Source organism: Mus caroli, chromosome 13, assembly GCF_900094665.2.
Source record: "Mus caroli chromosome 13, CAROLI_EIJ_v1.1, whole genome shotgun sequence".
Taxonomy (NCBI): domain Eukaryota; kingdom Metazoa; phylum Chordata; class Mammalia; order Rodentia; family Muridae; genus Mus; species Mus caroli.
Window position 1 is genome coordinate 30,355,252 of NC_034582.1, and position 22,185 is coordinate 30,377,436.

Below are 22,185 nucleotides of genomic sequence, written 5' to 3' on the forward strand. Positions count from 1 at the left end.
GTCTATGCTGGAGGGGAAATGGAAAGTTTGCAGCAAGCAAGTTCAATATATGAACTACAGGCTGCCCTGCAAACTAAGTATAGTTGTCAAATGTCAAAATCCTACCATGCCTGTGAGGATCTGGCACATTGACTAATCAAAGTGACTTCTATCATTATTATCCGTGTGTTCACGTTGAAATGCATAATGGAGTCAAGGGACTTGCAAGTTATCTCTTTCAAATGTGGGTTCCAGGGATCAAACGCAAGTCATCAGGACATCTCAGCCCCAAATAATAGCTCTGCAAAGCCAAGAAAATGACCAAAGGCTAGAAAGATAGGTTTGTGGAGTTGAGGAAGGAAAGGGGAAAGGTTCTAAGGTGGAAAATATAAGTTCTTCCAGATGTGTGAGCGACCAGGTCCTAAGGACCTCCAATCACCAGACTCCACCCCTCAAAATGCTCGAATCTAATAGGCTGGATCCAGCTTCTGAGGTTGCTCCAAGATCAGGCCCAAAATCCCACCAATCCCAGGCCACCCTGGAAAGATCCCCTCCCCCAAAGAAACCCCGTGTAGAACCTGCCTCCCACTCAGTTCTTTGCTGCTTCTCTCTGCAGCAGAGTCAGCCACTCTCTTGTTTTATTCCCCAATAAATCTCTTGTGAGGTCTGTTGTGTGACTTTGTGGTATTCCTTGGCTCCCAACTGCCAGGACACCTTTCACTTCAGAGCTGTAACATGGGAAGAATTTAAGAAAAATCACTAAAAGGAGCTGGAACTCTTACCTGATTGTATATTAGAATAAGACAGGAACTACAACAGAATAAGTCAGTTATACTATTTATTGATGATGGAATCATTGGGAGACAATCACAAAAAAAAAAAAAAAAACAGTCTTCTGAATAGTTTGCTTTACTAAGTGAGACATAACATACAAAAGATTGTCAGAGTCAGTGAGGAAGGCCTTGACTGTATAGAGTCAGCAGTGACATTCATGAGTTCTACCCATGTCATATCAAGGTTTTTGTTTCTAATACCTGTGTCTCAATGATGAACCATATTTTAGCTGGGTTTTGTGGAATAGATTCACTCACATTGAGATGTCTGAAAGCTATTTTTGGTCAGTGGGTGAGCACTTGCCCCTGGCTATCAGTGAAGGTGATAAGCAGTTTTGCTTCTGAATATAGAAAGCTCTATTCAGCAGTATGCTTTTTCGGTGACATTTCTTTTTGGTCCTTGGCACTTTACCTTCTTCCCTTGGATTTTCGGGGAAGGACAGGGGTATAGGGGAAACTGGCATTGGGGACCTCGGTGGGAGGCATCTTGTTGAGACCACTCTAGCCATTGGTTGAGTTGCTTGGGTAGTAGTAGTAGACTTGAGTGGGGGTTCCTGGCAAGGGTTTAAACTGGAGTTCTTGGAATTCTTTAGGTCATCATGAGCCACAGCACAGTGCTTTGCAGTGGATGAATATTTTAGCAGTGCTCTAGAGTTCGACTTACTTTTGCCAGCACTGCTCAAACTCCATTTGGAAACATTTTGTTCTGGCTTACCAGAGCCAGAGTTGTTTTTTCTCTTGTCTCGATTTTTATCTACGCCAGAGGTCTGGAGAGTCGACGTTTCAGGAATCTTTGGCGCCTTGGCTTTCAGTATGATAGCTTTAGAGGAAGAGGGTCGTTCTGCCATTGAAAGCATGGAGCTATAGAAAGTGCTTTGCAGCCTTGGCCTCTCTCTCTGTATGGTCATATGCTGTAATCTTTCCAGTTCCAACAAACGAAGTATCAAACGCTCAATGGAACTTTCTGGAGGCTCCACTGCCGCCTTCCAGCTTTCACATTTGGAGAAGGCAAATCTGTGTAGGTCCAGAGTGTTGAAAGGGGCAGGGAGAAAGTCGGCATATACAGGCACTTGGCCTGCTTCCTCTGGGAAAGCTCTCTCCACGTGTTCTATCGTTTCCGGCTTTAAGTTCAGGTCCATCTTTTTAAAGTAGCTCAGCAGAGAGTCATTCATTTTCTCGTTTTCGGACAAGTCACTCTCGTCTGTAACATTTTCTTCCACACTGCTGTTTCTGTATTTGAAATTCCAATTTGAAGCAGATAAAGAGTCACCATTGTTGTTTTCCATAGTTGAACACGAGTTAATATGAAACTCATTTCTATCCTTAAGAAAGTCTCCATCGGCATAAGGCCAGCAAAGACCTGCTGGCATTGACTGACCAGGATAAAGAATGACTTGCTTGCTATCTGTCAAACCCGGAATACTTGCTAATAAGTGGTTTACACTGAAGAGCCTGGGACTGTTGGCTGCATTGAAGCCAGTTTCCACTGAAGAGTTTTTGAATTCTCTTTAAAAAAGAAAGATTTAATTAACTAATGGCTTGTGGCTCGTTACAAGAATTAATATGCTATTATGAGGCTGGAAAGATGACTCAGCAGTTAAGAGCACTTGCTCTTGTAAAAGACCTGAGTTCTCAGTTTCCAGCACCCACAAGCTCACAAGCATCCATGATTCTAGTCTCTGTAGATACAGTGTCCTTGACTTATCTTCATGGGCACCAGGTACTCATATGGCACACATATATACATACATGCAGGCAAAACACTCATAGAAGTTAAAAAAAAAAAACTCTAAAAGTAGTATTAGTAACCTTTTTATCAAAGAAAGGCTGATGTTTAGTTCCCAGTAGCATTTTTGTATGTGGTAGCTATCGCTAAAAGAGATGTTGGTTTCCAAGTATGCTTGAATTAGATGCAGCAACACAAATGTCTTAAAAATATATATTAAAAAACTGATGGGCAACTCTTTGTGCAAGCACAATTGAGCCCATGATAACACCTTAAAATGACTAACTGCTCTTATGAGTTTGCACTGAAAATGGGTGAGTATCTATGAATAGGGTAGTGGAGAATGGCACCCTTTAGTTTTGAGTAGCACTGAAATTAGAGTGAAACACTAATTATTGACTTTGAAGTAGACTAAACTTTTGAAGACCGTATAGGTTACTTATAACAAAGATTTCTATGTTAAACACCGTGGTTTTTTTTTTAATTATTTTTATCAAACAATGAACTCATCAGTATCTGTCAAACAAGATTCATTCCTGATATAGTCCCTGATAATTTTTTTTTTAGAAGCCCACTTACGAGTATTAGCTCTAGACATTAAATTGAAGTCATACTTCAATACTTTTCTATACTTTTCAATAGAAAAGTAATATAGAAAATGGGGTTAAGGGAACCACAATATAGAACACTAGGTTTCTAGTTCATTTTTTCCCCATTGCTTGTATGTTTGTTTATTTTAAAGACAGTGAGAGCAGGTAGCAATGGCACCCACCTGTGGAGCTCAGGAAATTAAGGTTCCCAGTGGTCAGTCCGGCTGTTAACACACAATATAATAAACCAGGAAGTAAGAATTCAAACCCCTGTGAGGTCTGATAGGATATATTAAGATGACTGAGCTTGCAGTATGCTCTGGCCATTACTGTTCTACCACCAGTAATGTGTGACTGGCAGATTTCTTAACTCTCATTGTACCCCTAATGTCCTTGCCTGCAAAAGAGGAATGCTGGCCACAGTCTATTGTGTTAGACTGACGGGAGAGTTAAATGAGTTTAAATGGATGGAATTGAGTAGTTCCTAGCATAGAAGACTGTACTTTTGTTCCACATTTCCTTTCTTTCCAATATAAGAAGCCCAGTGCAATATATCTAAGCCTCATTGGGCTTTCGGTACACATACATGGGTTGTCTTGTGCTGTCTGCAGTCACTTGCTATTTTAGAATGACTTTCTGTAATTTCCTATTATTTGCATAGGATATCTTTTTTTTCTGGTTGTATTTGATCCTCATATCTCAAGTACTTAACAGGTATATTTAAATCTATTTCAGTGGAATATTAAAAATCTATTCCCTACTTGGTTTGGTGGCACATATACTTAATCTCAGCACTTTGGAATAGATGTCCAAGTTTCAGGCCAGCAAGGCCTACACTGTAAGACCCTATCTAAATATATATTTATGTGTGTGTATACATATATATGTGTGTGTGTGTATGTATGTATGTATATGTATATATTTTTTCTTACCTTTTATCTACAGTACTTCCTTTATTAACAGGAGAACTCCATAGCTTAAATACCCCTTGATTACTGTTCTGCTAATACAAAAAGCACACACAGTGTTTAAAAGCTGTGAGAATTTTAACAGCAGTTACTAAAGAGTGTGAGGAAGAAATCATACCTGTGATCTACTGTGAGCATGTTCTGATACGGTCAGCTGCAATATCAGCTGTTCTGCCGGATTTTCCAGATGGCTCTACAAGGCAGCAGGAGACTTGAATACAACACAGCCCTGTTTGCTATTCATGTTCTAAATAAAATCCAATGTACGCCCAACTCTGTTGTTTTTAACACTTTTAATTGAGACTTGGATACCACTAATATTACATTTACAGTTAAATATTTCACATCTTTGTTATAAAAGATACATGGGAAGCTTAGAATCGCTCCCAAGGAGGATATTGACTATTTCAAATCTTCAGGACATTTTAAGGGCACACACTACTTTCCTTTTGACAAGGACTAGAAAGCTTCATTTACTCCCGAGGACGTTATGTTTACAACATTGTCCTGAAACAGTTCATGTCAAAATCTTGCGCCGGGCGGTGGTGGCGCATGCCTTTAATCCCAGCACTCGGGAGGCAGAGGCAGGCAGATTTCTGAGCTCGAGGCCAGCCTGGTCTACAGAGTGAGTTCCAGGACAGCCAGGGCTACACAGAGAAACCCTGTTTCGAAAAACAAAACAAAACAAAACCAACCAAACAAACAAACAAAAACAAAACAAAAAAATCTTGCTTTTCTTTCTTTTGAGATACTGAGGATTGAAACTAGGACCTTGTACACACGAAGTAATGCTTTCCCACTAATCTGTATCTCCAGCCACATTTTTTTTTTTTTACGTTGAGATAGGATTTCACTAAGTTGCCCAAGAAGATACTGAACTCACTCTATATCACAAATATCCCTCTGCCCCAGCCTCTCAAATACCTGGGATTACAGACCTGGATTACCAGGCCCATCCAAAATAGTAACTAAATGACCAGTTTATAACTCTGTAAAATGGCAAAGATTTTGACTTGTATAAAGAACTCTTCGGAAATAAGCTATCAAGTTTAAGCCTTGAGAAAAAGAAAAATTTTAAAGAAGCTTATGCAAAACATTTTCAAGCAGTATGTTTTATGAATTACTTTAAGCCAAACATCCTTACCTTGTTAGTTTTGCCTGAAAGAATGTATATGAAAAAATGTCAATTAATAGTTATACAAAATAGGTTAAGATATTAATCCTTTAATCCATGCAATTCTTGTGGTATCATACACACATCCTGGGCTTCTTACCACCTGCTGCCCCATCATTTTCAGAGGAGAAGGTTTCTTTTTCATCAAAGAGTTCTTCTGCATCCATGTTCCACTGAGAGTGATTCTAAAAAGAGAAAGGAAGAAGTTAGTATCAAGGTTTAAAAGCTCGAGGATACACTTTAACATGTTTGCTGGCTCAAGCCTGATAGAGGGCACCCTCTGCCTCCTCTGAGAGGCAACTAGCACAACTTCCTCTTACCAAACCACCATGAGCTTGTTAGGCAGAAGTCGGAAAGGCTTCTATGGTCTGTGGTTTTGTTGAAAGAGTGGTACGTGGGTTTTCAATGCTGATTTTAAAAGTGTAATGAAACATTCTCTTCAGTGTGTCAGTGGTGCGTGATAGCATTCACGCATGTGTCCCGCCCAAGTGCCAGTCTGATGGACCACAGCATCGTCCATCAAATGCAGGAAATCTCCAAGCCTTACGTTATAGTCAGTGCTAAGCAGCACTTGAGTATCATGCTTAAGGTTTGTATTTAGCCTTAAGCAGAAAACAAGCAAACAAACAAACCCCACAAATTCTAATTCAGCAAGATGGGGGTGGAGGATTGGAGAGGTGGCTCAGCGTGAAAAGTACTGACTCCTCTTCCTGAGAATGTGGGTTTTGATTCCTAGCTCCCAACTACCTGCCACCCCAGTTCTGGTGATCTGACACCCTTTTCTGGCTTCCCATGGGCACTGCATGTATGTGCACAGACAGACAGGCAGGCAAAATACACATCCCATAAAAATAAGGAACACAATCACCCTTTTTTAAAGAGATGAAAGAACCAACTATTGGCATTTTGGAAAGAGCCCACTGAATGCTCGCGCTCCCTTGGCCTCTGTATTCTTAGGATAGTGTCTGAAATGTCACACGTGAGGAAAACATATCCTTATACTGAAATGGGAAGGAGACATTGAGACAACTGAGCTGGTTTATACACTGGGCAAAGGTGCCAAATGGGAAAACTCAGCAGAAACTGCTCACAAAGCCAAAGCAGGGGGTTATCACCGCAGTAAGACTCTGGGGCTCTGTCCCTGCTTCCAAAGTCTGGACTGCCAAAGCTCTGTGTACCTCCCGAGAGATGCTTGACACATGCAGGCTGCTGCTGCAGCTCTCATTGCTTTTTCTTCCCATTTTCTTGGAGCTGTTCTTCTGTTCTCTTAAGGTCCTATACAGGTGGGGGAATAGGCACACTTAGGGGAAGGTTGACATTAACATACAAAGAAGCTGGAGTTTTGTTAAGGAAAATTCTTGGAAGGGCTAGAAGTGTAGCTCAATGTCAAAGACCCTGGGTTTTAAATTCTAGCACCACAACAAAAAAAGCTTAGAAAGCAGAGTGGTGAAGCATACAGCATTAGAAACTAGCCGCAGGCCATACCAATACCAGACAGAGATAAAAATAAATCGCAAGATCTACTTGATCAAATATTAGGAAATGAACCCCAGAGACTAGATGGCAGACAAGACATAAGACAAACTGGAAAAAAACAAACAAACAAACAAAAAACCAAAAATACAATGAGTTATCCCTAATTTAAATAAACTCCAAGCCTATTTTAGTTATTCAAAACAAAATGTGCTCCACCCGAAAGCAAAACTAACCTTTCACATAAACTGAGCAAGAATCTCATGCCTGGTTTACTAAAAGGCTCGGAGGGCCAGACATTTTCTAATATCAAACTATTTGGTGTCTAAAATCCCTAGTAGTGTTTAAGATACACATATTCGGTAGAGAGCTATATGAGAATGCAATCACTGGATAAAGTTCAGGATAATTAGAAAAGTTACAAACCACTGTAGTGGCCTGTAGATCTGTCAATAGCTTACAAAGTATTGACTCCAAGAAATATTTATAGTTCAGGTAGTCTGTAAACCAACAGGCAGTGATCCATTGCAATATACATGTAGGCTTCTGGGGCTAAAAGAATGCAGAAGGCAATAGACTGCTAAGCAGGGGGTGCTGCTGGAGACCACTCAAGTTGTGTGCCCCACATGAAAGGTAGGTCACTGGGAGGAAGGGCTGGAATCAAGGAGCCGGTTGACTGCCAGTCAAGGGTCTGCATCAGGCAGGTCCTCCTTCTCTCCGGGCTGGGGCTGGCCTCCTGGCCCAGGACGTCAGGGGGTCTCGAGGGTAGCCAGGACTCTTACTCGTCCGCCTCGAAGGCCCACGTGTCGTCGTCGTCCTCGTCGTTGTTGTTGTCGTCTTTGTCGTCTTCCTGGTCTCCAGCCCAGGGCACGGGCTCCTCCTCTTGCTGGGCGAACAGCTCGGTGGGCTCTGGCTGGACTCCAGCCTTCCTGCGGTGGGAGGACAGGGAGGGAGAACAGCGGCTGCCGGCCGCCGGCGCCCCCGGCGGGGTCGCATCCCGGACCAGACCGAGCCGGGCTGCAGGAGGAAGCGTTGCCTAGCAACTAGGGCAGAGTGCTGCCACCGCCACCGCTCCATGTTCCACCTGGGCGGAACCTCTTAGGGTCTCTGGGCCAGCGAGCCAAACTAGTCCTTCTTAGACCCCCGAGAATCTTCTAGACTCTGAAAAACTCAGGCCTTTCTCCATTGCTTTTCTTCCCAAGGCTCTCGAGCTTCCTAGTGACCTGTGGGCCTTCTCTGCTCTGGTGAGGCTCCACAGATCCTCGTGGGATGGGCTTGAGGACTCATGAAGTGGCCAGTAGCCATGTCCTGGCCCAAAGATAAAGCTATGAGGTTTGCCTGACACATCCTAAACCAAACAGATGTCAGGCATTCCACCAACGCTTATACTACACAAAACCACCAAGCATTAAATACTTAAAGGGAAGAATAATACTCCTGCTGATATTATATCCCTAGCTTTAACTTTTCTTTTATGTCTAGGATACATTTATATTGTAAGAAGCCAATTTTGTAACCCAAATGAGTATTTCTTGACACCTCTACAAATTAAGAGAGAAATACACACACACACACACACACACACACACACACACACACACACATATATATATATATATATATATATACACACACACACACAGACACACACACACACACTATAATTGAATTTGTATACATACAAGTACCTTTCCCTAGAAGTTTGGTAAAGGGAAAAAATTTTAAGAGAAATTCTATATATATGACTATCAAAATGTCAGTAATGACATTTGAGGGGGGTTTGTTTATTTTGTTTTTGAGGCAGGGTTTCTCTTTATAGTCCTGACTAGTCTGGAACCCAATGTGTCAATCAGGCTGGCCTTGAACTCAAGATCTCTGTCTCCTGAGCTGCTGAGTGCTAGGATTAAAGAGGTATGTCACTATGTCCAGCATTGAGAAGAGATTTTTTTAAAAAATCTGTCCGTTGATAATATTTTTGTCAGATTGAACACCGGGCTATGGCCGGCCCCAAGTTCTTAGAAGTAGTCTCAAGATGGACTGACTCTAAATCTGCATCTTTTTAGCTCATGCAGAGGGAGACCATTTCTTTCCTTTTCAAGATTGAACTAGCATAAGTTTGAATGTTCTCTGACTGGGAGTATTTACCAATCGTTTCTTCAGACTGCAGGAGGGAAGGTTTATTATCAATTTACTTATGTGTCTGAGGAGTTCGAAGGGGTGTCAGATTCCCTGCAGTTAAAATTGCTGGTTGTTGTGAACTTCTTGATTTGAGTTGCTGGGAATTGAACTTAGGTCGTCTTCAAGAACAATGCATACCGCTGAGCCATCCCTCTAACCCTCAACAGAGAAGGTCTGAATCACAGGAAAAGAGAACAAGCCTTGTGCCAGGCACTTGAGTGTCCAATAGGCACACTTTAGCTTCTCCTCTTATAGCAGAGATGACAAAGACAGTGATGACAGGAAGATGCTCTTGTGGAAAGCACCTCAACTTCCATGGCTCTCTGTCACCCTGGGTTACTGGAAGGAATGACAAGCACACTATTTCTTAGTTGTCCTTCAGGGAAAAGATGTCCATTTCTGCTGGCCTCTCGGTACCTTTCATATTCCATTTGCTACTCACCGTGCAGGCAAGCATGACTTCAGAATCCCTGTCAGTAAACATTTTCTCAAAGCTGATCACTACTTTCTACTGAATAGTGTGCATTTTTCGTGGTGCTCAGATACTCAGTCAGGGGCTAGAGAAAAGGCTCAGCAGTCCAGAGCACTGGCTGCTTTCCTAGAGGGTTCAGTTTTGATTCTCAGCACCCATGTGACAACTCACACACTGTAACTCCAGTTCCGAGGGATTTGACGCCCTCTGTGGTGTGCAGACATGCTTGTAGACAAAACACCTATCCATAAATAAATAATACATTTGACCAGTGGGGAACATTTCAAATCAGTGGTGAACACATGATATCTGGCATATGCTTTAGATCAATAATTTGATTTTATTCAACCCTCCCTCCCCCATCTGCTGTACCTTTTGGTTGATTCTCTCCATCCCAACTTAGGCTTTTGTTTTTGTGATCACTAATCATAAGCATGCTAGTTGTTGTTGTTGTTGTTGTTGTGTGTGTGTTTGTATAATTCCTTTTAAAGAAACATGAGTAAAATATTTTTACTTTGAAGGATTTCTGTTCTCTTTTTCTACTTTAAAGTTTTATTTTAAAACTCAGTGTTTGCCAGGAGTAGAACCACATGCCTTTAATTCCAGTATTTGAGAGGCAGAGGTAAGCAGATCTCTACGACTTCAAGGGCAGCCTGGTCTACAGAATGAGTTCTAGGACAGCCGGAGCTATATTGTGAGACCCTGTCTGGGGAAACAAAACACAAAACAAAACAAACACAACAAAATTAACCTTCAATGTTTGCCTCCTTAACAATGCTATCTCATTTGGGTAGCTACCATTTTATTCCAAAAACACGGGAAATTTTGTTTTGAATGTACTTATTCCTACAGTAGATGATAGTGATATACCTGAGAACATTTCCCCAGACAAGAGACACACATTGGTGAAACCCACCTCCTATGAAGGTATTATACTTTGAGCACATTCTCAGTTACATGTTTCCTATTTTATTTTGCTCTTACCACTGGACCTGGGTGTGAAGTTCCTCTTAAGCCTTCTAGTTCTCTGGATGCCGGTATAGAGCTGTTTTCCTGCCCCTCTGGGAAGAGCATACCTTGAGTTTGGGCCTACTTTTCAATATGGACTTACATCGTGGTGCTAGGACCGGTGGAGCTGGAGTCCTCTCTCTGGGAGTTGAGGCCCTCCCACCTCAGCTGCTGCGAGCCAAACACTCTTTTCAGAACGCTTCTTTTGAGAAACTTAGAGATGATCTTCTCTCTCTGGACGTTGCTGAACACTCTGCCTTCTGGGAGCCAGCTGGCCTTGTCGAATGCACAGCTGTGGCCTGCTGACAGTGGAAGGTGCTCTGGAGACACAGGAGCTCTCTTTGAAACAAGAACAACAAAAAAAAAGAAGACAGAAGGGGGGAGGAGGGGGAGGAGGAAGAGGAGGAGGAAGAAAGAAAGAAAGGAGAAAGAGAGAAGGAGAGGGAGGGAAGGAGGGAAGGAAGGAAGGAAGGAAGGAAGAGAGGGAGGGAGGGAGTTATCTGTTACCTAAGAGCCGTAAGCAAGGAAAAACAACCCAGGTGCTGCCCTGCGCTGCTGTGGGATCAATTTAGTTAATGAGGAGGCTTCAGGCAAGGCCTAGGCAGCCACTGGCCCACATAGCAACTCACCCTCTGCTGCAGGCTAACAGCAGTATATGGCCAGGCTTCCTGCCTTTCTTAGCCCTCATGCCAACGTGTTTTCCACCACATGTGCTTAAAAAAAAAACAAAAAAACAAAAAAACCCAAAAACCAAAAAAACAAACAAAGGACACTGACTCCCATACATCTTACATACAGAAAAACAAAACACAACTAAACTAAACCACACCAAAAAGAAAAATCCATCTGATGATTTATTTCATGATAAAGTGGATGGAACAGTATTCTCATGTGTATATGGACAGTTCTTTTTCTTTTTTGGCACAGGGTCTCTCTGTATAGACCAGATTGGCCTTGAATGTATAGAGATCTGCCTGACTCTGACTCTTCTCCCTGAGTGTTGGGATTAAAGATGTATGCCACCAGCCTGTGGCATTTCTTTATCCATTTATCTGTTGTTAGACAGCTAGCTAGGTTTATTCCTCATACGCTGGCTATTGTTAACAGTGCTTTGAAGGACACAGGCGTGCAGGTGTCTCTTCAACATAAGAATCTTATTTCCTTTGGATTATTCAGTAGTGGGATGGTTGGGTCTATCCTAGTTCTGTTAGTTTTTTCGATGAATCTTGGTATTGCTTTTCTCAATGACTAATGTGTTAATTTCCGTTTTCACTAACGATGAAAGGGGGGTTTAAAGTTCCCTTCTCTCTGCCCCACCTTGTCAGCATTTTATATTGCCTTCTGTTTTATTTTGGAAAGTTTTACTATTGTATATGTATGAGTGTTTGGCCTGAATGTATGCACTACTTACTCTCAGCATGTGTGAGGCTGGAGCCTATAGAAGCTAGAAGAAGGAGTTGGCACTCCTGGAACTGGAACTGCAAATGGCTGCGAGCTGCCACAAGTGTGCTGAGAACCAAATGGTTGTGAGCTGCCACGGGTGCTGAGAACCAAACCGGAGCCCACTGCAAGAGCAGCCAACAAAGTGCTCTTAACTATGGAGTCATCTTTTCAGCCCCTGTTTTCTTGATAATGGCCAATTTTTTTGTTTTGTTTTGTTTTGTTTTGTTTTGTTTTGTCAAGGATGACTTTTAATGATCACAATCCACTTCTGGTTTCGGCCACTGTCCATAGCTTCAGTTAACTATGAACATTCCGTCAAGTGGTATTTAGAGTAACAATTCAGAGCGTAGTGTCTGCCAGGCAATAGTTGTTGCACATCCTTAATCCTAGCACTCACGAGGAAGAAGCAAGTAGATTTCTGTAAGTTTGAGGCCATCCTTTCTGGTTTACATATGGAGTTCCAGGCCAGTCAGGGCAACATGCTATCCCCTCCTCCCCTCCCACATACATACATACATACATGCATACATACATATTGTTAGATGGTGAAGGCAGGCAACCTTTAGGAACAAATTCCTGTATTAATATAACTTCAACATGTCCTTTCCTTTCCTTTCAGCCCAGGCTTCAGGAAGCAAGGTGAGCATGCCCGGACGCATGGCTGTTCACTATTTTAACCTTTCAAGCATGCGCTCTACAACCTTGAGCTGAGCAAATGTGCACGCCATCTTTTCTTTCTCGATGATAACTCTAACAGAGCATGCTCAAGAATGTGCCCATTCTTAAAGTGCTTTCCTAGACGAATCCGTATTAGCTTTCCTAATGAAATTCCTGTGGGTTTTGTTGTTTGGGGTTTTTGTTTGTTGTTTGTTTGTTTCTTTTTGTTTGTTTTCTCTGGAGGGAGGCTGTTTTGGAAATAACCGCTGTCCTCTCCTCCCCTACTGAGAGTAGTAAGCCTTTCCTTACTCGCTCTCCTTTGGGCCTGGTGCTGCCCTGGATACAGACTCATTGTATTTTGTTACAGTTAGGTCAATTGACATGGCATATCAAGAATATATTTAAAACATGGTTTTTTTCCTTTTCTATTTATAAAAATAAAGGCTTAGAGTAACGCATAGAAGAAGAAGCCAAAGTTTGTGTGTTCCAGTCGCCAGCATATTCTGTCTTTTCAAAGACAATTCCTTTCTCTAGACAAAAATACTTAAAGTAATTTTGAGAGGCACATGTACTCAAGGGTTCCTCTTTAGTTCTATAAACTATTTTAAATGGGTTTAAATGTGGGGTTTTTTGGGGGGGAGGTGGTTTTTTAAAAGCCTTCAAGTTTTTAGTTTGCAACTTGAGGATAAAAAAGTAGAACTGCTCATTTTCTGCTCTGGACACAAATGTTCCATAGGGTACAGCCATGTTATTTTAAAATCTTGGCGAGGGCTTTGCAGCATGGTTAAAATCCTGGCCAAGATGAGCAGAAAATACCAAGCAAGCATGCATGTGGTCCTCCTAATCTCTCACCATTTGCATTATAACTTGCAAGCCATAAAGACAGCTTTTCCACTAGGAAAGGCTATGGCAAGCAAATGAGTTTCCTGGAGATGGCCCACCAATTTGCATGGCTACGATGGGTGTGCTCTGGAGAGGCACAGTCCCAGAGACTTCATCCCAGGATTGCTTCTCGCTGCTGATATGCCTTTCCTGCTACTATTACATAGCCTTATGATTCCTGGGCATCTGCCCACTGTATTGGGCAAACATACATATCGGCATAAAGATGAGCTTTCATGAATTCATACTGTTTAGATGAATTAGTGACTTTATAGAATTCCTGGTTTGATTCAAATAAGTTTAGGAGGAAAAATTTAAGGAGGCAGTTTTAGTTGTTTTGCCAGAAAGATGTAATAAAATTTGAATCAAAAATAGAATGTGCCTCTCCCTCATAGAGTAGCAAGTAAAGGCTGCATACTAAGAAAGACAATGAGCTTTCATAGATTGTACTAAGAAGAAAAATAGGCTTAGGACAGACCTGTGATCAAGGAAAAACATTCAAGGAAGATCATTCTAGGTCAGGGCCAAGGATGAGGCCACAGGTGTGCACTATGATAAAGCAAGGCTGTTGCTTTGAACCCCTAATGAAACACTGTTTCGAACTTACTATCTACATCCTTCTATAACTCCCCCTTTTTGTAACATTTTATCTATGCTGTAATTTTATAAAGAACTTTTGTCTAAGAATGTATAAATTGCTAAAGAGAGAAAATAAAGTGTGGCTGTTCTGCTTCATCCACCAAATGTATATGCATATGTATATGGGTATATGCATATGTGTCTGCCTATATGCATGTGCAAAATGTCTATGTGTCTCTCTGTCTATATGTATGTGCATACATATGTATGTAGGTATATGTGTATGTGTATAAGTATGCATGTGCACTTGTGAAATTGGTGAAATGGGTGGTGGGGCCCAGCCACAGTGTGTGTGTGTGTGTGTGTGTCCCCGTCCCCCCGCCCCCCCCCCCGTGTGTGTCTGTGTGTCTGACTTTTTTCTTCCTTTTCTTTTCTCTCTGGCTCATGAAGAGTTAAGGAACTCCAAGCCTCTCACCTGGCCAGCAAGGGACCCTTGAGCCAGAGAGAAAAGAGTCCAAGTGACTAAGCCTTTATTCTTTATCCCCTGCTGCTATCAGCAGAAGTTAAATTTCCAGAAGCCAGTGGCTTTGGGCCACAGCATAGCAGAGAGTTAAAGAAAGAGTTAAACTGCTGAAAGTAAGAAGCGTTTGACCACTCAATTGCTGACTCTATGTCCCCCTTTGGTGCTGTCTTCTTGGGGAACTTGATTCTGGGATACCCCAGCCCTGCCCCCCTTCCGCCCGAAACACACTGTTATTTGCATTTTCCCCTCAAACTGGAGAGAGAGTGGGTTCTCAGTCACTTCTCAATGCTCCAGCTGAGCTATGAAGTTTGAGGCATCGTTGTTATTTAGTACTTGTGTTATCCTCTGCTCCTTGGTCTACAGTGAAGGAAAACTAACACTAAGGGGGTTTTTATGTGTTCGTTTGCTTTGTTTCCTTTTTAAATCTGGAAAAAAAGAATAAATAGCAGATGGCCCTCTTACCTGTGTTACTCTGGACATTTCCTTAGTTTTGTACCATAAAGCTCTTCCTTGGATCTACAGGGGACAGCACTGATGTAATCACTCTTTTTTGGGGGGCCTCCTAGGTCTGTGAAGTCTTAATTATGCACACACCAGGTTTGAGACCTCTAGGAAGGGAACACAGCACAGGCTATGTGCACACCAATCTCCTTCCTTTCAGGAAAACTCTCCCTTTTGCCTCAGAATTCATCCACATCCAGTCAAGAAACTGGAGTTTCTGTGGAAAATCTCTGAATTATTTGGCAGGATACCTTCCATGGGCAGCTTTTCTGTGCTTTGAAGGTGCAGAACAAGTTCTCAGGGTTCCAGGCCAATACCTGGGCCATTGTGACACTCAGAATGCAAAGGAGACCAGAAAGCAGGTTCCACCATCTCCTCGTGGAGATGGTAGCGAGCTGAGCCGGAGAAGAAGACTTGCATGGCAAGTCGCTAGGTTTCACGTTATCTGCTGCCTTTGTAACTTAGAAGACCATCATGGACGTGGACATAGACCCTGAACAACTCTTTACTGAAAAAATGCCAAAAAATTATGCCCAGCCTGACGTCTTGAATCACACATTTGACCTTCTCTCGAACCTTCACAAGTTGCTCCCAAATCACTTGGTGGAAGTGCTTCATTCCTACAGAAGCGAAGAGGACAAAAACAAATGTATGTAGGGAAAGGGCGGACGAGAGTGCTTATATGTATATTTGCATGGTGATGTGAACCCTCTTCTTCTAGATGTGGGTACTAACTTCTTGACATTACAGGTGCCCTCAGTTCATGAGACCCTTGCCACATTACGGCTTGAGAAGCCTATGTTCTCAAAGTGGCCTGTGGGCTTTGCCCATGAGTTGAGATCATTTTTTCTCTCTTTACATCATCTTTCATGAGCCAAGATAAGATGCCATTCATCTCTAGGCAAAGCACACCCGTAGAAAGATGGAAATCCATACAGCCACGTACAGATGTACTCAAGTTACAAATTAAGATGAGGGTTTGATTTTGAGATTGGTGGAGAGAGGTTTCAAGGTGTGGCTCATATTACACAACGACTTTAAACTGTTGGGGCAAAATTGGTCGCTTGTATTCAAGTGAATCTCTACTTCCTAATCCAGGGTGTTGTGGATGAATCCATATATCCAGTTTACATTACATATTATATAAAGAGCACACAGATTTATTTTAAAGCAGTTTGAATAAAATAGCTGCGTGGACAGGCAATCCACAGGATGAGCTGCAGGTATCCAGAAAATGGATAAATAAATCAAGGAGTATTAGGCCACCACATAGGCTCAATTAGAAGCTACCAGACATGATAGGAAATGAGTGCTCACTGAGCAGCATGCTGGCTCAGGCACCTTAGAGTCGACCTGAGGGCTTTATTAAATTTCAAGTGTATGTTAGCTTAAGTAAACTGAACTTGGCAGAGAGAAGCAGAAGGTCATTTTCTTCTTTCTAGAAGCTCTCCCTTTCTCCCCACTTTTTTTTATTAGTTCTTTGAGAATTCCATACAGTGTATTATTTTGATCATATTAACACCCCCCAGCTCCTTCCAGACCCATTCTGCCCCTGCCTCAGCTTTTTCTTTTGATCCATTCGATTTTGTTGCTTACTTTAGGTGAAATTACAGGTAAATTTCTTAGCTTGGGGGAGGGTCAGACTGGTAATGAAATACCAATTCTGATACAAGCACTCTAAATTCATTCACAGCACGTTAAAGTTACTTCTGCTTCCCTCTGCTCTGGTGTACTGAGACTTCGAAGCCAAGGGAAGGCGTGGTGGTATGCTGAGCTTTTCTTTTTCTGTGTCACCTTTGCCTTCAGTGGCTTCTGTACTATTGACAAGAGTGTGGGAGCAGGGAAAGGAAGGGGAGAGACTGAAAAGCCTCTTTCCTGGCAGTAAAACACCAGGTCATGACCCCAACACCCCTATTCTCTGGCAGAGGAACTTAGCAAGCCTTTCTCTCCAGCACCACATGGGATCCTTGCTGGAGGCCTCTCCTCTTCTCACTCTCTGCCCAATATTTCCCTTTCCCTACCCATCTAGGTAGGCCAGGTTTTGTACCTACATTCCACTCTCAGGGATAGTTCATAAACAACAGAAACTTGTTTCTTCCATTCTGGAGTTCTGGAAGGAATAAGGTCAAAGCAGACCCAGTGTCTTTTGAGGGCTTTCTGACTCACGGACAACAATCCCTTTCATTTCTTTCTTGCCCCATGAGGAGAGAGGCAAAGGCTCTCAGGTCTGTTTATGAGGGCACTGATCCTGAGTGGTCTTCCCTCATGACCACCTCATCTTCGAAACGCTCTACCTCCAACTCCCACCTTCTTGGATGGAGGTAGTAAATATTTTAAAATGAGTTCTTTTTTTTTAAAGATTTATTTATTTTTACTTTCTGTGTATGAGCGTTTTGCCTTTGTGTATGTAAGTACATGGTGTGTGTGTGTGCGTGATACCTGCAGAGATTGGAAGAGGGCAGTCAGTCCCTAGGTACTTGTTTTAGTCAGGGTTTCTATTCCTGCACAAACATCATGACCAAGAAGCAAGTTGGGGAGGAAAGGGTTTATTTGGTTTACACTTCCATGCTGCTGTTCATCACCAAAGGAAGTCAGGACTGGAACTCAGACAGGTCAGGGAGCAGGAGCTGATACAGAGGCCATGGAGGGATGTTCTTTACTGGCTTGCCTCCCCTGGCTTGCTCAGCCTGCTTTCTTATAGAACCCAAGACTACCAGCCCAGGGATGGTCCCACCCACAAGGGGCCTTTCCCCCTTGATCACTAATTGAGAAAATGCCTTACAGTTGGATCTCATGGAGGCATTTCCTCAACTGAAGCTCCTTTCTTTGTGATAACTCAGCTGTGTCAAGTTGACACAAAAATAGCCAGTACAGTACTGGAGTTGTGAACTGCCTTGTGGGGGATGGGAATTCAACCAGGGTCCTCCCTAAGAGCAGCAAATGTTCTTAACCACTGAACCATCATTCTGACACCAAGATAGGAATTTGGAAAGAAATGCATATACAAATGATAGCATCACCATTCTCCAGCTTTTGTACAGAACTCTTCCATCCTATTTCAAGTGAGATTTCCTTAACCTGTACCAAATACCTCTTGAGATTCTACTCAGTGTGGCTCAAAACCGTTAGTTTCCAAGGCATTAATTAACATTGTGGAAAATCCCAACTCTTGCTCCCTATACCTCCAGATGTATGTGTGTGTGTGTACATTATATAAATTTGTGTTATATACAATATAAAAGTATGTATACATATATGTGTATACTTAATACAAGTGGCTTCCAACATTGCCCTATTTGTTTTATGGCTAGAGGGCAGCTGTGGTACCAGCCAGTGACCACTGCATGCTTCCCAGTGTTAAGAGGTGAATTGTGTCCCTCTCAAAACATACACTGTAGTCTTAACTCTAGCAACCCATATGGTAGCCACATTTGGGAATACTATCTCCAAGGGAATGAGTATAATTTATTATGTTCAGGCGAGCATCTTGTGAGAAGATACAGAAGGAAGGGTGGCTATGGGACAAGAGAGGCAGGGATGGAAAGTGATGCCAGGGAGTCCCAAGGATTTCTGTGACCATCTGGAAAAATGTCAGGAACTAGGATAAGGCAAAGAAAGATGCCCCCGACAGGGGCTCCAGGGGGAGCATGGGCCTATTGATCCCCTCCAGCCATGAGATAAATTTGTTGTTTTAGTCCATCCATCTGCGATCTATTTGAGGTACTATTACAACAGTGTTAGAAAATTAATAAAGCAGGTGTTAAAAAAAGACACATGGCCTAACTCAGCTGGTTAGTGTCTTTGTTTGTTTTTATCTGTTTGTTTGTTTGCTTGCTTGCTTGTTTTACAAGATCTCTTAAAGTCCGGGTTCTGGAAAGAAAAATAACATAGTGTGTGGAACCACAATGAATCTGTACCTAAGAAAACCCTCAGTGCCTCAGGGAATGTTTTAGTTAAACATATAAACCATGTACATATAGGCATTTTATGTGCAGAGGGAACCCTGGTGTCCACTAGACCAAAACATAAAATGTCACAAATCAGCCATCTCTCACTTTGACAATATACCTGGCAGACACAACTAAAAGAAAGACGCGCTTGGTTTAGAGGGTCACTGAGTATTATGACTGTGGAGACAAGTGACACAGCTCACCAGGGAAGCAGAAAGCACAACAGAAAGTTGACAGGAATAATGTGTCCCGCAAAGACCTGCCCATGATGACCTACTTCCTCCAGCCTGAGTCCACTCCCCAGTGTACTCAAAATAGTACCACCATCTGAAGTCAAGCATTCAGACCATCCACCTATGGAGTACTTTATATCTTCAGACTATGCCACAGATGCCACAGAAAAATCCAGAACTTCTTACATATGCTTGTCCTTCACATTAGCAATTCCCCCTTCCATTTATCTACACACACACACACACACACACACACACACACACACACACACCCCTACCTTGTACAGAGTGTGGCAAAGGATTGTTTATAGTGGTGAGGAACTCAACAGCCAAAAGTCATTCAGTGGCATAAAGAGTAAATGATTAGATCAGCCTGGTGGACTCCTGTTATAAAGATGGTTGGTCAGCTGGCTTTTTATCGGAGATACCTAACAAATACCTGAGATAAAGCAACTTCAAGGTTCACAGCTTCAAGAGATTTCACTTCATAGTTGGCTCCATTGTGTTTGGACCTGTATTGAGGAAGAACTTCATGGTGAGAAGCTTTCCTTTTTTAACTATTTATTTATTTTAATATATTTGTGCTCTGTCTGTATGTACACTTGCATGCCAGAAGAGGGTATTAGATCCCTTTATAGATGGTCCTGAGCCACCATGTAGTTGCTGGGAATTGAACTCAGGACCTCTGGAAGAGCAGCCAGTCTTCTTAATTACTTGAGCCGTCTCATCAGTACTGAGAATCTTAAATAGAGCAAAACTGGTGACTGGGAAACAAAGATAGAAGTAAGAAGGGTCCAGAATCCTACTATCCACTTCAAGAGCACGCCCTCACTGACCTAACTCACTTTCCCTGTGCCCATCCCATGAGCTTCACTTCCAAACAGCACCACAGGCTGGGAAACCAAGTCTTTAGTATATGGATTTTTGGAGAACATTTAAGATTCGATTCATAAAATGGCTTGACATTCAAATACCTAGAAGACACAGTGTATTAATGGACATGTTGCAAAAGGAGGCATATAGTATGATTCATTCTATGTTTGTGTTTATATGCAAAGACAACTATGCATTTGAATATACAAATATATGTGTGACTGCCTAAAAAAATACAGGCAAAAGGCATCACCCAACAGAGGACAGGATGAGGGACTGTAGACGTTTCAGAATGGTTTAACTTGATTCCAATGGGACTCTTCTCATGTATTATTTCCGCTATGCAAACACAACATTAAAACTGAAGATGCAGTACGTGATTGAGGTCGGAGAAGCAGGTTTGAATTTTGGAGAGATTCTGCTTACACGGTGCTTCCTCTTCTCACCACAGATGGGGATTAACGATAACACTAGTACCATAGTGCTCCTGGGTAGCAGTTAGATGCCTTGTTTTAGAAGTGTCCGACTGGAGTAACTGTCCTATAGTGGAAATCCCATTTAATGAGACGCATGAAGGTCAGGGAGTGTCGGTAAAGGGTTTGCTGCCCAAGCAGAAGGCCCTGAGTTTGGATCCTCATCACTCAGACTGAAAACAAAAACAAAACAAAACTGAGCGTAGTGGTGTCAGTGCCCAATCCATGAAGCTCCCAGGCAATCCATTCTAGCAGAATCAATGCAGTGACTCCTGCATTGGCTCAGGTCTGATGAGGATGGTTTGGCGCACCACAGAGACTGTGTGCATAGGAACAAGTGAGTGAGTACATCTCAAACCACAGCAGAGAATGAGAGGAGAAGACCAGGGCTCTACTGTCTTCTTCAAGGACATGTTTCAATGACCCAAGTATCTCCCCTAGACCCTATTCCTTAAAGAATAGGTCCTCCCAAGAGCATCTCCATAGAGACCAACTCTCTATACACTGGCACTTAGGGCATACTCATTCAAACCGTTGTAGTATGCAAGAAAAAGAATTTTATAAACAATTCACTTGAGGCAAAAGACTACCACCATCCCCACCAACAAAACAGGTGCAAGTCAGTACCTGAGCTCAATGAACTCAACTGAGTATAAAGCTCAATTTTGACATCAGTGTCCTTTTCAGTTAATATCTAGGACATCTGACTTCCTGATTCTGCCCCCTACTTTTCCTGAGAAGACAGGGAAGCACTTCTATGGCAGGAACCAGTTAGACCATGCTAGTCCAAATTAGCCAATTCTGAGGGAGAAAAGAAAATCACTCCACTCCCAAATGTATAAATCCTGCCCCTCTGAGCAGATTCTGGTATCCCTTCTCCTTAGAGAGGAATATAGCTCTTTGTTCTCTCTCTCTCTCTCTCTCTCTCTCTCTCTCTCTCTCTCTCTCTCTCTCATTCTTCCCTTTCCCTCTCTCCCTCCTCTCTATCACTCTATCACCACCTCCCTCAGTGTGTGTTGTGTGTAGGGGTGGAGTCAGGTCACGGGAGGGCTGCTCCTGGTTAGTGAGATAAGTAAATGACCACCAAGGGCAGTAGTTAGAGACAGTTTCATCATGGTTCACAGTTCAGTTATTGAGCCAATTTTGGGATAGGTGTGAGACCCTTGGGGTGGACCTATTCATTGTCATATGCCATTTAGTTAAATTAGCAAGCAATGGTCCTTTTGAGAAGATTCTTGGTGTTTTAGGGTCTCCCTTCATTTCCATGCTATAGGAAGAACCATCAGTTGTTTATTCTGAAATGATGGGCATCTGAGCTAATTTAGAACTATTGAATCTACACTGAACCTCTGTGTGGCCATTCCAGCATTAAGTGGATGACCTATGTCCTACCTTTTCATACACCCAGATGGGTTGTAGAGCTACTTGCTTTTTGTAAATGGGTTGTGGAGCTGCTTGCTTTTTGTTCTTAAATTGTTATCAATTGATGAAGAGTTAAGAAATCTGTATGATCATATACTTCAGGTAACCTATGTCACAAATAAATACTGTGTAGTTCAACTTGCTGGCTTTTCCTTCCTTTTGCTCCCTTTTCTTTCCTTCTTCCCTCCCCCTCAGCTTTGTTTGCAATTCTCAGTCACTTCTTCTTCTTTTTTTTTTAATATTTTTTA

The 22,185-nt window shown here is 42.4% G+C and overlaps 2 protein-coding genes across 4 annotated transcripts in view; one reads left to right on the forward strand and one right to left on the reverse strand.

The window, feature by feature from the left end:
• Positions 1–805: 805 nt before the first annotated feature.
• Fam217a (family with sequence similarity 217 member A) lies at positions 806–15,226 on the reverse strand. 3 transcript variants are annotated; one of them, XM_021180406.2, is made up of 9 exons: positions 14,948–15,226; positions 10,505–10,740; positions 7,526–7,672; positions 6,449–6,545; positions 5,371–5,455; positions 5,241–5,254; positions 4,215–4,289; positions 4,061–4,128; positions 806–2,318 (listed from the first exon to the last, which is right to left on the reverse strand). In XM_021180406.2, exons 1-9 carry the CDS (start codon positions 14,963–14,965, stop codon positions 1,088–1,090), a joined length of 1,971 nt encoding a protein of 656 aa, XP_021036065.1. In that variant the 5' UTR covers positions 14,966–15,226; the 3' UTR covers positions 806–1,087. The 3 variants fall into 3 exon arrangements, with proteins under 3 accessions (XP_021036065.1, XP_021036067.1, XP_029324027.1); XM_021180408.1 differs by lacking the exons at positions 10,505–10,740; positions 14,948–15,226 and having other exon boundaries at positions 806–2,042; positions 4,061–4,131; positions 7,526–7,738; XM_029468167.1 differs by lacking the exons at positions 7,526–7,672; positions 10,505–10,740; positions 14,948–15,226 and adding an exon at positions 7,170–7,230 and having other exon boundaries at positions 1,060–2,318.
• A 103-nt stretch (positions 15,227–15,329) lies between these two features.
• Positions 15,330–22,185, forward strand: part of C13H6orf201 (chromosome 13 C6orf201 homolog) — a 30,170-nt gene continuing 23,314 nt past the window's right edge. Inside the window, exon 1 of the mRNA XM_021180199.1 lies at positions 15,330–15,635. Within this exon, the coding sequence (XP_021035858.1) occupies positions 15,461–15,635 (175 nt within the window). The 5' untranslated portion in view covers positions 15,330–15,460. The remainder of the gene's footprint in view (positions 15,636–22,185) is intronic.